The sequence below is a fragment of the Chiloscyllium plagiosum genome, unplaced genomic scaffold (assembly GCF_037043375.1).
Source record: "Chiloscyllium plagiosum isolate Xiang-an unplaced genomic scaffold, Cpla_swu_hap1 HiC_scaffold_25, whole genome shotgun sequence".
Taxonomy (NCBI): Eukaryota; Metazoa; Chordata; class Chondrichthyes; order Orectolobiformes; family Hemiscylliidae; genus Chiloscyllium; species Chiloscyllium plagiosum.
Genome location: NW_028270163.1, coordinates 1,455,619 through 1,470,419, shown reverse-complemented (window position 1 = coordinate 1,470,419; position 14,801 = coordinate 1,455,619). Strand labels below are relative to the sequence as shown.

Sequence of the window (14,801 nt, the reverse complement as noted above, 5' to 3'; positions counted from 1 at the left end):
TACCATCGGGAGGGGAATGGCCTTGTGTATTATCGCTGGAATGTTAACCCAGGGACCCAGATAATGTTCTGGGGATCTGGGTTTGAAATCTGCCACAGCTAATGGTGGAATTTGAATTAAGTAAAAAAATCTGGAATTAAGAATCTAATAATCATAATCAATTGTCAGCAAAACCATCTGGTTCACTACTATCCTTTAGGAAAGGAAACTGCCATCCTTATCTGGTCTGATCTTCTTGTGACTACAGACCGACAGAAATGTGGTTGACTCTTAACTGCCCTCTGGGCAATTAAGAGCAATGGGCAATAAATGCTGGGCTAGTCAACAATGCTCCATCCCATGAATGAATAAAGGAAAAAGAAAAAAGATCACATTCCTTTCTCACACTAACAATGCCACGAACCAGTGTCACACACGGCACGGCCCACTCCCACTCAGGTCTTAGTGAGACGTGAGGTAAAAACAATGACTCCAGATGCTGGAAACCAGATTCTCGATTAGGTCCTGCTCCTTGGATGCTGCCTGAACTGCTGTGCTTTTCCAGCACCACTCTAATCTAGGATCTTAGTAATCATGAGTCAGATCTCAGTAGCAAACAGATTCCGAATCTGCCTCCATTTTGGGAACTCATACTCTCTCAAACATGCTCGAGCAAAGTGCAGACTCTAGATTAAAGCCATACTGTTTACCTTCCAGTCTGATAGAAAAAATGCAGAATACAGAAATGTTACTAGCACCCTGGACCTATCACATCCCTGCTTCCCGCTACCTTCACTACCCCCCTTGGATGCGCCTGGGAAAATAGCCCAGATTATTCAGTCTTTCCCAATAACACAAACCGTCCAACCTTGGCTATATCTTTGTAAATCTTTTCTGAACCCTTTCAAGTTTCACAACACCCTTCCTATCATAGGGAGAAAAGAATTGCATGCAGTATTTTAAAAGTGGCCAAACCAATGTACTGTACAGCTGCAACATGACCTCCCAACTCCTACATGTAATGCACTGACCATTAAACGCAAACATACCAAATGCCTTCTTCACTATCCTACCTACCTGAGACTCCACTTTCAAGGAACTATGAACCTGCACCACAAGGTTTCTTAGTTCAACAACACTCCCCAGGTCCTTACCATTAAGTATATAAGTCCTGCCCTGATTTGCCTTTCCAAAATGCAGCACTTCACATTTATCTAAATTAAACTCCATCTGCCACTCCTCGGCCCATTGGCCCATCTGATCAAGGTCCCATTGTACTCTGAGATAATCTTCTTCGCTGTCCACTACACCTCCAATGTTGGTGTCATCTGCAAACTTATTAACTATATGTCCTATTTCTTGATTGCTCATATTGGGAACTGCATAAAACAATCATATACTTATCCATGTTAGGTTTAGAATTAAAAAGATCCATCTGCCAGATTTCTTCATTAAGGAACCATATTATTCATTTATTATAAGATTTATTTGACAAAGATGGAAGGATAATTAACAGAGTTTGAAATATGGAAGTGCAAGTATCTATCTTGCTCAATACTACCATGCACACAAACCAATTAAAGAGAAACTAGAACTTTCTCTGCGGAGATTAATTTTGAAAATCAAAACTGATCTATTTCCAAAAGGAATCGCATTCGATATGGAATATTCCAAATGCTTCTGGTACTCATGAATACAGGCTTTTCTCACTGTGATCTTTGCAGATCAAGTTCACTCCAGAATCATTGAGAAGAAACCTTTGTAGAGGTTTTACAGGTGAATAGTAGATTTAGTGTTTCAGTTATCAAACTAGATCCTCAAAACAATTATTTGAGAAAGACAGAGGTTGGGCTTGGGAGCTTCTCCCTTGCAATAGGTTGTTATCTCAACTGGCTCCATATCCAAAACAAATTAACTCCTGACAATCATAAAACTAGACATGAGATTTCCAGTAAATAAGTCCAAGCAATTAGTTTAAGCCATGTGCCTTCTAAGAATCTGATCTGAATGTGGCCTCAACTCCACATTTTTGCATTCCCCCAAGAGGATCCAGTGGATATACTTTCTGCTTCCAGATTAATGCAAGAAAACATGACAGGGTCTCGTGTTAATAGACTGACTGCACCATCTTTTGTCACTATATTGTATGACTGCTTTCTCCCTCTCCTCAGTTCACACTTCCAGCTTCTCAATGGTTTACCATGTGAACTTAACAGCAACACTAGGGCCTGGTTCAATGCCAGCAACGTGTGAGATGTGATCTCAGCAATCTGATAATTCACCACAATGCAGTCCTACCTTGAGCGTCTCTGTAGTAAGCATGAGTGACACTGCGAAACCTCTCCTGTCCAGCTGTGTCCCAGATCTGGAAATAGATACAGACCCTCATTATTTCAATTAGTCAACACTCCACTCTCGATTAACACAGAACCTAGTGAAAATACATTCAGGATGTACTGAGGCATAGAGTTATGAATCAGTGTAATGGAAGTGTGCGTCCCATGACCTCTTCCACTCACTCGAACAGTGATATCTACATCCTCAAATAAAAGCAATGCACTGTGAATGTTGGAGATCTAAAATAAAAACAGAAAGTGCTGCAAACAAGCTGCAGGTCTGGCAGCATCTAAGTCTAAATGGATCCTTTTACCATGTGTGTGTAAAACATACTCACACATGTGTGAATGGAATTGGAGTCTAATTATGTATTTTATAAATTTATCCTCAGAATCTGGACAGTCTTTGCTGCCATTTTTTTATTGCCCTGAGGACATTGTCAGTCTGGCTTTGTGTGGTTGACTCAAAGGTTGACAGGCCCCTTCCTGAAAGGCATGAGTGAACTCGCTGGTCTGAAATCTAACTGAAGTTTTCTTTTATGGATCATATATCAAGACAACAGATAAACAGGAATCAGTTCCATTTTGAAATCTAATTCAAGGATTTGGAAGTTTTGTAAATAGAGAAGCAGATACCTGGTAAGCAGATAAAACCGAATCAAGCAGTTTAGAAACATAGAAAAATAGAAGACAGGAGCCTGCTCCTCCATGCATCACGATCATGGCTGATCATAGAGTGATAGAGATGTACAGCACAGAAACAGACCCTTCGGTCCAACTCGTCCATGCTGACCAGGTATCCCAACCCAAACTTGTCTCTTGGCCCATACCCAACTCAACAGCCTAATCCTGCTTTCTCCCCATAAATCTCTGACCCTATTCACCCCAAGTGCTATACCTAGTCGTCTCATTTAATACATTCAATGTTTTGGCATCAACTACTGCCTGTGGTAATGAATTCCACAGGTGGTTGAGTGGTTTATACATGAAATGCTATTTTCAAATCCCTCCTTTCTATCTTTATGATTCGTCTGAGATTTCTGTATTCCTGCAATTCTGGCCTATTGTGCATCTCCACTCTGATTTCCTTCCATTCACCAACGGCAGCCTTTCCCAATAACATAAACCTTCCAAGTCGAGAGTATGTTGCTGGAAAAGCACAGCAGGCCAGGTAGCATCTGAGGAGGAGGAGAATCGACATTTCGGGCATGAAACATCGATTCTCCTGCTCCTCGGATACTGCCTGACCTGCTGTGCTTTTCCAGCAACATATTCTTGACTCTGATCTCCAGCATCTGCAGTTCTCACTTTCTCCTCCTCCATAAACCCTCCAACCCTGGCAACATTCTTGTAAATCTTTTCTGAACCCTTTCAAGTCTCACAGCATCCTTCCTATAGCAGGGAGACCAGAATTGCATGCAGTATTCCAAAAGTGGTCCAACCAATGTCCTGCACAGCCACAACATCACCTCCCAACTCCTCTACTCACTGCACTGACCAATAAAGACAAGCATACTAAACTCCTTCTTCACTATCCTGATTACCTGCAATTCCATTTTCAAAGAATTATGAACCTGCACTCCAAGGACTCTTTCTTTTCACCAGAACCTTACTGTTAAGTATATAAGTTCTGCTCCAGATTTACCTTTCCAAAATATAGCACCTCACATTTATCTAAATTAAACACAATCTGCCACTCCTCGGCCCAATAGCCCACCTGATCAAGATCCCTTTGTATTCTGAGGTAACCTTCTTCGCTGTCCACCACAACTGCAATTTTGATGTCATCTGCAAATTTATTAAGCATTCCTCTTATGTTCACATCCAAATCATTTAGATAAATACTGGTCACAGGCCTGTAGTGTGAAAGGCAACCCTCCACCACCAACCTCTGTCTTCTACCTTTCAGCCAGTTCTGTGCCCAAATGGCTAGTTCTCCCTGTATTCCGTGTGATCTAGCCTGACTAACCAGGAGGAACCTTGTTGAACACCTTATTGAAGTCCATATCGATTTGCCTTCAACAAATCTCTTTGTTACTTCTTCAAAAACCTCAATCAAGTTTGTGAGACATGATTTTCTAAGCACAAAGCCATGTTGACTATCCCTAATTAGAGGCCACATTCAGATCAGATTCTTAGAAGGCGCAGCAGTTCAGGCAGCATCCAAGGAGCAGCGAAATCGAAGTTTCGGGCAAAAGCCCTTCATCAGGAATAAAGGCAGTGAGCCTGAAGCGTGGAGAGATAAGCGAGAGGAGGGTGGGGGTGGGGAGAAAGTAGCATAGAGTACAATGGGTGAGTGGGGGAGGGGATGAAGGTGATAGGTCAGGGAGGAGAGGGTGGAGTGGATAGGTGGAAAAGGAGATAGGCAGGTAGGACAAGTCCGGACAAGTCATGGGGACAGTGCTGAGCTGGAAGTTTGGAACTAGGGTGAGGTGGGGGAAGGGGAAATGAGGAAACTGTTGAAGTCCACATTGATGCCCTGGGGTTTAAGTGTTCCGAGGCGGAAGATGAGGCGTTCTTCCTCCAGGCATCTGGTGGTGAGGGAGCGGCGGTGAAGGAGGCCCAGGACCTCCATGTCCTCGGCAGAGTGGGAGGGGGAGTTGAAATGTTGGGCCACGGGGCGGTGTGGTTGATTGGTGCGGGTGTCCCGGAGATGTTCCCTAAAGCGCTCTGCTAGGAGGTGCCCAGTCTCCCCAATGTAGAGGAGACCGCATCGGGAGCAACTGAGTCCTTGTCTTTCCAAATGCATGTAAATCCTGTCCCTCAGGATTCCCTCCAACAATGTGCCCACCACCGATGTCAGGCTCACCGGTCTATAGTACTCTGGCTTTACCTTACACCTTTCTTAAATAGTGGCACCATATTAGCCAGTCTTCCAGCACCTCACCTGTGGCTATCATTGATACAAATATCTCAGCAAGGGATCCAGCAATCACTTCCTTAGCCTCCACAAAGTTCCAGGGTAACACTTGACAGGTCTTGGGGATTTATAGCCCTTTATGTGTTTTAACACGTCTAGTACCACATCCCCTGTATTATGGACATTTTTCGAGTTTTTGCTATTTATTTCCCCACATTCTCTATCTTCTATATCCTTCTCCACAGTAAACACTGATGTAAATACTCGTTTAGGATCTGTCCCATCTCTTGCAGTTCCACACATAGGCAGCCTTGCCGATCTTTAAGGGATCCTCTTCTCTCCCTAGTACTCTTTTGTCCTTAATGTATGAGTCCAATCCCTTTGGATTCTCCTTTACCCTATTTGCCAAAACTATTAAGTTTCACAACGTCCTTCCAATAGGAAGGAGACCAGAACTGCACACAATATGACAATCCTTGACTTTACTACTGCCTCATTCAGAGTCAAGTACCACAGTATCAGTATCTCTGACATGGAGCCTTTTTGTCTATCAGACAGATAAAGGCATTTAACAGCCTCAATCTGAACTCATATTCTATGAGGTGAGGGCATCACTGGCTAGGCAGCATTTATTGAGGAGAAAGTGAGGTCTGCAGATGCTGGAGATCAGAGATGGAAATGTGTTGCTGGAAAAGCGCAGCAGGTCAGGCAGCATCTAGGGAACAGGAGAATCGACGTTTCGGGCATTAACCCTTCTTCAGGAAGCATTTATTACCCATCCCTAATGGCCCAGAGGTCAGTTAAGAGTCAACCACATTGCTGTGGGTCTAGAGTCACATGCAGGCCAGATGAGGTAAGGATGGCAGTTTCCTTCCCTAAAGGCCATTAGTGAACCAGATGGGTTTTTCTGACAATCGACAATGGATTTATGGTCATCGTTAGACTCCTAATTCCAGATTTTAAAAGATTTCAGTGAATTCAATTACCAGTACCTGCTGTTGCAGGATTTGATCCCAGGTCCCCAGAACATTATGTGGGATTAACAGTCCTAGCAATAATACCACTAGACCATACAGAGTCTCTGGGACTGTGTCAGTATTTATAGGGGGTCCCCTGGGGTGTGTGTCAGTATTTACATGTTGTACCCAGGGAGAGTGTCAGTATTTCCAGGGTGTCCCTTGGGAGTGTGTCAGTATTTATGTGTGCTCCCCTGGGGAACGGAGTCAGTAATTACAGGAGGTCCCGGAGGGACGTGTGAAGTATTTATCAGGGGTCCCCAATGGGGAGTATGTCAGCATTTCCCTGGGGGGAATGTGGTATTTGTGGGAGATATTGGTAATGTTACATTAGCTGTGGCGTTTTCCTGAGGCAGAGGGGGTGGTTTAACAAAGTTGATTTATAATTTCTCCAAGTAGTATCTTACTTATGGTAAATCAGCAAAGATTAGCTGTACAGAACTGCTCCTAGATTCGATGGGAATGTGTGGTGTTTTTCAGTGGAAAGTGTGCACTGTGATTGACATTGGTTTCATTCCAGTTGTTGTCACAAAGCACTGACCTGTAGCTTGACTTTGACCCCATCCACAACCACCACCTTATTCTGTAAAACAAAAGGGGAAACTGATTAGCAGTAGGAAATGCTAGCAGCAAGAATAGTGGATATATTGAACAGTTTCCAGTCAACACACTACCATTGACTAGTGTCATTCAAATTTCAATTTGAAAACATTTCAAGAAATATTAATCTATTTCTCAACCACAGTGCATGCTGAGCTTCCATCCTGCATGAACCATTGGTCACCCTGAACCATCCAGCATCCAAAATAACTGGTACGTTATCAATGATTGATAAATTCCATATAATGACATGTTATGAACTATTGACAGTTACATAAATGTTTACAATGTCACAATATGAGATCAATCAATTGTTGAGCAGTTGCTTTCTGTAATTGGTTATTAAAAAGTGCCATTACACCTTCACCACTGGAAAATTTCACCTGTACTGCTTGTCTCAAGTGGAGCTCGGCTCCTCTGTCCCCAAAGATCCCACCAACTGACAATTATATATTAATTAACTGAGTTTTAAATGAATCTTGCATCCCTTGTAATAGATACAGACTGTATTTTAGGTTAGGTGGTATGTGCTTATATTGTGTTAAATAACTGCTTACGAAAGCATGTAAGGATTAGCTTCAGTGCTATTCTTCACCAAGTAGCAGTCAGGAATGTATGACTTACGCAGCCACTTCAAAATAGCACCCCATCACCATCTAAATAATTCTGTCATCTCACTCTTTTAAATGGAAGGTACTTGGTCTTATTTCTTTTGTTTTGTTTTAACCCCATGGATCCAGCAGTTAATAGGAAGTTCTTGCACCAACCTGCAACTTTAGTGCTGTCACTCTCTTAGAAGTTAGCAAAATACCTGAGGCAGCTCCATCAAAAGTGAAATCAAGAACCACTTCTAAACAGTAAGGAAATTTGGAACTCTCTACGAATGACAATTGGCAAATCCAATTTGAAACTGGATCTTTTTATTGAATGATACAAAGGGATATGCACAGAGGCAAGTATAGGGAGTGTGGTTTTAGATCAGCTATAACATCATTGCATGGTGGGAAAGACTCAAGGGGCTGCATGATGTCTTCCTGCTCCTAAGAAAGGAGTTGGATTATGGCATGTTCAAGAGAGCGTCTAGGTGAAGCTGCACAAACTGCTGCCCAGACCTTATATTCACCATGTTAAAACTGGTCTTCAAATTAGACTAGCTTTTTGTTGAATCAAGGTTGTGGTGAATTGTATACATTCATTAGACACCTTGTTATCAATAGATTTTGTTACATGACAGGGTATATTAGCCTCTCTCAGAAATGAACTGGATAAACAATTTTGTGGTTTATAAAACAGATATGCTTTGGGACTGGGTTTTTAAATTGAGGTAAAATGGAGTCAAGTGATTTCTTTTGAAGTCTGCCCAACAACAAAAACCTGTTTGATTGACAAAGACTGACTTGAAAGGATTTCTTGGGAATATGTGCAAGCTTTTCATGTTGGACTTTGATAGACTTTGATGGACTTTGAATTTCCAATTCCCAAAAAAGTATTGAGGATCTTGGGTATTAAATGTCTGTGCTTTAAGATTAAATTAGATTAGATTACTTACAGTGTGGAAACAGGCCCTTCGGCCCAACAAGTCCACACCGCCCCGCCGAAGCGCAACCCACCCATACCCCTAACCTAACACTACGGGCAATTTAGCATGGCCAATTCACCTGACCTGCACATCTTTGGACTGTGGGAGGAAACCGGAGCACCCGGAGGAAACCCACGCAGACACGTGCAAACTCCACACAGTCAGTCGCCTGAGTCGGGAATTGAACCCAGGTCTCTGGCGCTGTGAGGCAGCAGTGCTAACCACCGTGCCGCCCATAAACTGTTCATTTAGTTCCAATTGCCATTTCTGAATATATTGCCATGAACATGGAGTTCAAGAGGGAAAGGATTTCTAAGATAGTCTTGAAAACTTGCGAACAGTTAGTCTGCCAGGATTAAGGAGAGGGACAGAGCAGCTAGAAGCTGAAAGTCTTTGTGTTGCATTTTGCAGAAATGCTGATGGACACAAACTTGAGGGGAGTTAAAATGAGGCTTTAAAATTTGCTCAGCTTTTAGTTCAATCGACAAGTTTCCAGTAATACATCACTGTGAAAAACCTGATGTTTTCAGGCTGAGAAAGGGGAAGATTAGAAACAGTCTCTTAGGGACCTAAGTATCACCTCGGACTGACCTCAGGAAAACTGTATGATTAGATTAGATTACCTACAGTGTGGAAACAGACCCTTTGGCCCAACAAATCCATACTGACCCTCCGAAGAGCAACCCACCCAGACCCACTCCCCTACATTTACCCCTGACTAATGCACCTAACACTATTAGGCAATTTAACATGGCCAATTCACCTGACCTGCACATCTTTAGGACTGTGGAAGGAAACCGGAGCACCCGGAGGAAACCTACACAGACAAGGGGAGAATGTACAAACTCCACACAGACAGTTGCCTCAGGTGGGAATTGAACCCAGGTCCCCAGCGCTGTGAGGCAGCAGTGCTAACCACTGAGCCAACGTGCCGCCCTAATACATATATCTACGTAAAGGAGATTGTAATACATATGTGCAAAGTGTATTTTTTCGGTTATGTTAAAATAAAAGGGGTAGACTATATTGTTATGTGGCTTAAAGTATAGTCTGCCTGTAAATATAGCATTTCGTTCAAAGTGCTTTTAGTCTGGTTGGTTGTTGGTTTATGAAAGGGGTCATAATAAATTGAAGGTTCCTGCATGATTTCAAACCAACAGCTTCAGATAAGTACACAGGCTTTAAACAAACCCAATTTGACAGTGACCTTTACTTTAATCAATGAAAGGCTAAAAGAGATGCATATTGCTGAAGCTTTCCTCAAGTGAGAGGAATTCTCCCTTCAGGTCTGCTAAAAATGAATTTAAAAGTATTGGTAGAAAAGTTAGAAATAGATTTAAAACTGGATGCTAAGATATCACAGAGCATTGAGATATTGGAGGAAGAAAAATGCAACTCCAGTAATTTGGAACGCAAAAGACAAGAAATGAAAAAAAATTAACTCAAGAATAGGAGAGAGGAAAAATGAGCAAAATGTGATGACTTGAATCTGAATTTCAATTAGAAAGACATTTTAGGAAATTTAAACTGGAGATGGAGAAGCTTCACTGACATGTATGATGTGGGGAGGGGGTTGATAATGGGGCAGGTTTAATTCATGGCTTTGGTTCAGCAAGGAATATTCACCTGGTGTCGAAATTCATAGATAAAGGAGTTGAAATGCATTTTTGTCTTGTTTGAGAAAATTACTCAAAAGTTACAACGGCCAGGAGAAACTCGGTCAGTTCACAGAAGCACAGAATTGTTATGATGCAGGAGTTCATTGTGTCTGTACTGTATTTATCATCAAGTGTCAAATTCCTGCTTCTCTCCTATATCCATGCACACAATTTCTATCGAAATAACCTCCAATGCCCACTTGAATGCCTCCATTCAACCTACCTCAACTTCATTTCCTGGCAGTATGTTCAATACAGCACAGAGATCAGTACAGAAAAAGGCCATTTGGCAAATAAGTCTGTGCCAGTCAGAAACAATCACCTAACCATTCTTATCCCATTTTCCAGTACTCGACCCATAGCCTTGGCATTGTGGCCACACATCTAAATACTTCTTCAATGTTGTGGGTTTCTTTCTCTACCACCCTTACAGGTGGAGAGTTCCAGATTGCCACCACCTCTGGCTGAAAGATATTATCTTCACATCTCCTCTAAACCTCCTGCCCCTTACCTTAAATCTATGCTCCCGAGTCACTGATCCCTCCATCAAAGAGAAGAGTTCCTTCCTCTCCACTTGATCTATGGCCCTCATAATTTTAGATTAGATTAGATTACTTACAGTGTGGAAACAGGCCCTTCGGCCCAACAAGTGCACACCAACCCGCTGAAGCGCAACCCACCCATACCCCTACATTTACCCCTTACCTAACACTACGGACAATTTAGCATGGCCAATTCACCTGACCTGCACATCTTTGGACTGTGGGAGGAAACCGGAGCACCCGGAGGAAACCCACTCAGACACGGGGAGAATGTGCAAACTCCACACAGTCAGTCGCCTGAGTCGGGAATTGAACCCAGGTCTCTGGCGCTGTGAGGCAGCAATGCCCAACATATCTCAAAATATCCCCTCTCAGTCTCCTCTGCTTGAATGAAAACAAACCCAATCTGTCCAATCTCTCTTAGAGTCATGGAGTCCTCCAGCACAGAGACAGGCCCTTTGACTTAAACTGGTCCTTTCTGGCCAAAATGTCCAAATACGCGAGCCCCATTTGTGCACATTTGGTCCATATCCTTCTAAACCTTTTCTATCCTTGTATTTGTCCAAATACTTTTTAAATGTTGTTAATCTACCCGCCTTAACCACTTTCACTGGCAGCTCATTCCAAATGCATACCACCCTCTGTGTAAAAAAGTTACCCTTCAGGTTCCCTTTTATTCTTACCCTATGTAACCTCTCTACAGTCAGCCCTGCCTCAGCTGAGGGCCACACTCTCTCAGAATTGCAAAGGACCCACTCTGTACCACATCCTTAGGAGAATTCATACTCTCAACAAACAGTATTTCAAGTCCATCTCAAACATCAAAAACTGTAAGTACAACAAACTTTTATCCACCCACCTCCATAACCAGCGCTCCTCAAACATTCCAGAAGATTCCCCTGGCCTCGGAAACGCCATTAGCCACGTGGCCGATGCAGCTGCCACCCCCACGCTGATTGATGATGTCACTTCTGCCCCCATCATGGCCACTCCCACAGCCACTTCCGGCCCTCACATCATCGCCGATGTCACACGCTCAGTGACTTCCACCACCCCTACTGCCGTGTCTGCCACCACTTCCGCCCCCACCAGCACCACTCACCTGCATTCTGCTGACACGCCCCCCACAGACCCCACTGTCACTATCCCCACCCCCCAGAACCCCGAGGGGAGCACTACCCCTGCTCATGCCTCCACCCCCATTCCCCCCACCATCACACCCACTCCAGGTACTGGCTCCGACTCCACTCCCAGCTCCACACCCACACCAGCTCCCAGCTCCCAGCCCTGCCGAGTTTTCAACATCCGCCCAGACCTCCCACTCACTGAGGACGAACGATCAGTTCTCAGCAAAGGACTCACATTCATCCCCTTCCGTCCACGCATCAATGAATTTAATACACGCCGTGACATCGAACACTTCTTCCGTCGCCTCCGCCTCCGAGCTTACTTTCACAATCAGGACCCCCGCCCACCTTCCGAGGACCCCTTCGCCCACCTCCAACACACTGCATCCACCTGGACACCCCGCGCTGGCCTATTACCTGCCCTCGACCTCTTCATTTCCAACTGCCGCCGGGACATTAACCGCCTCAACCTGTCTACCCCCCTCCCCCACTCCAACCCCTCACCCTCACAACGTGCAGCCCTCCAATCCCTCTGCTCCAATCCTGACCTCACCATCAAACCAGTGGATAAAGGGGGCGCAGTGGTAGTCTGGCGCACTGACCTCTACACCACTGAAGCCAAACGCCAACTCGAGGACACCTCTTCCTACTGCCCACTCGACCATGACCCCACCCCCCATCACCAAACCATCATCTCCCAGACCATACACAACCTCATCACCTCAGGAGATCTCCCACCCACAGCTTCCAACCTCATAGTCCGGGAACCCCGCACTGCCCGGTTCTACCTCCTTCCCAAGATCCACAAGCCTGACCACCTTGGCCGACCCATTGTCTCAGCATGCTCCTGCCCCACTGAACTTATCTCTACCACCTCGACACTGTCCTATCCCCCCTAGTCCAGGAACTCCCCACATACGTTCGAGACACCACCCACGCCCTCCACCTCCTCCAAGACTTCCGTTTCCCCGGCCCCCAACGCCTCATCTTCACCATGGATATCCAATCCCTCTACACATCCATCCGCCATGACCAGGATTTCCAAGCCCTCTGTTTTTTCCTCTCCAGACGTCCCCAACAGTACCCCTCCACCGACACTCTCATTTGTTTGGCTGAACTGGTCCTCACCCTTAACAATTTCTCCTTTGAATCCTCCCACTTTCTCCAGACCAAAGGGCTAGCCATGGGCACATGTAAGGGCCCCAGCTATGCCTGTCTCTTTGTTGGCTACGTAGAACAGTTGATCTTCTGTAATTACACCAGCACCACTCCCCACCTCTTCCTCCGCTACATTGATGACTGCATTGGCGCCACCTCGTGCTCCCGCGAGGAGGTTGAGCAATTCATCAACTTCACCAACACATTCCACCCTGACCTTAAATTTACCTGGACCATCTCTGACACCTCCCTCCCCTTCCTGGACCTCTCCATCTCCATTAGTGAAGACCGACTTGACACTGACATTTTTTACAAACCCACCGACTCCCACAGCTACCAGGATTACACCTCTTCCCACTCTATCTCTTGCAAAAATGCCATCCCGTATTCCCAATTCCTCTGCCTCCACCGTATCTGCTCCCAGGAGGACCAGTTCCACCACAGAACACACCAGATGGCCTCCTTCTTTAGAGACCGCAATTTCCCTTCCCACGTGGTTAAAGGTGCCCTCCAACGCATCTCGTCCACATCCCGCACCTCTACCCTCAGACCCCATCCCTCCAACCGTAACAAGGACAGAACGCCCCTGGTGCTCACCTTCCACCCTACAAACCTCCGCATAAACCAAATCATCTGCCGACATTTCCACCACCTCCAAAAAGACCCCACCACCAGGGATATATTTCCCTCCCCACCCCTTCCCGCCTTCTGCAAAGACCGTTCCCTCCGTGACTACCTGGTCAGGTCCACGCCCCCCCTACCACCCACCCTCACATCCTGGCACTTTCCCCTGCCACCGCAGGAACTGTAAAATCTGTGCCCACACCTCCTCCCTCACCTCTATCCAAGGCCCTAAAGGAGCCTGCCATATCCATCAAAATTTTACCTGCACATCCACTAATATCATTTATTGTATCCGTTGCTCCCGATGTGGTCTCCTCTACATTGGGGAGACTGGGCACTTCCAAGCAGAGCGCTTTAGGGAACATCTCTGGGACACCCACACCAATCAACCAAACCGCCCTGTGGCCCAACATTTCAACTCCCCCTCCCACTCTGCCGAGGACATGGAGGTCCTGGGCCTCCTTCACCGCCGCTCCCTCACCACCAGACGCCTGGAGGAAGAACGCCTCATCTTCCGCCTCGGAACACTTCAACCCCAGGGCATCAATGTTGACTTCAACAGCTTCCTCATTTCCCCTTCCCCCACCTCATCCTAGTTTCAAACTTCCAGTCCCCTTGACTTGTCCGGACTTGTCCGACCTGCCTAGCTCCTTTTCCACCTATCCACTGCACCCTCTCCTCCCTGACCTATCACCTTCATCTCCTCCCCCACTCACCCATTGTACTCTATGCTACTCTCTCCCCACCCCCACCCTCCTCTAGCTTATCTCTCCACGCTTCAGGCTCTCTGCCTTTGTTCCTGATGAAGGGCTTTTGCCCAAAACGTCGATTTTGCTGAAGCTCCTCAGATTCTGCCTGAACTGCTGTGCTCTTCCAGCACCATTGATCCAGAATCTGGTTTCCAGCATCTGCAGTCATTGTTTTTACCTTAAACTGATGTTCTCTAGTCCTTGATTCTCCAATCCTAAGAAAAAGACCGAGTGCATTCACCTTATCCATGCCTTTCATGATCTTATACACTTCTATAAGATCCCCCCTCAGTCCCTATGCTCTAAAGAAAAAAGTCCAAACTTGTCCAATCTCTTCCTATAACTCAAGCCGTTGAGTCCAGGTTTGATTCCAGCCTCGGGCAACTGTCTATGTGGAGTTTGCACATTCTCCCCATGTCTGCACGGGTTTCCTCCCACGATCCAAAGACATGCAGATCAGGTGAATTGGCCATGCTAAATTGCCCATAGTGTAGGTTATTAGCCAGGGGTAAATATAAGATAGGGGAATGGGTCTGGGTGGTTTACTCTTCGGAGGGTTGGTGTGGACATGTT

At 45.4% G+C, this 14,801-nt stretch overlaps 1 protein-coding gene across 3 annotated transcripts in view; it reads right to left on the bottom strand.

Annotated features, from left to right (window-relative positions):
- LOC122561945 (ras-related protein Rab-37) overlaps positions 1-14,801 on the bottom strand; it is a 253,424-nt gene that overhangs the window by 40,639 nt on the left and 197,984 nt on the right. For all 3 annotated transcript variants that reach the window (XM_088000371.1, XM_043714275.2, XM_043714274.2), the window contains 2 exons: positions 6,733-6,774; positions 2,278-2,344 (listed from right to left, as the gene is read on the bottom strand). In XM_088000371.1, coding sequence (XP_087856497.1) covers positions 2,278-2,344; positions 6,733-6,774 — 109 coding nt within the window. The remainder of the gene's footprint in view (positions 1-2,277; positions 2,345-6,732; positions 6,775-14,801) is intronic.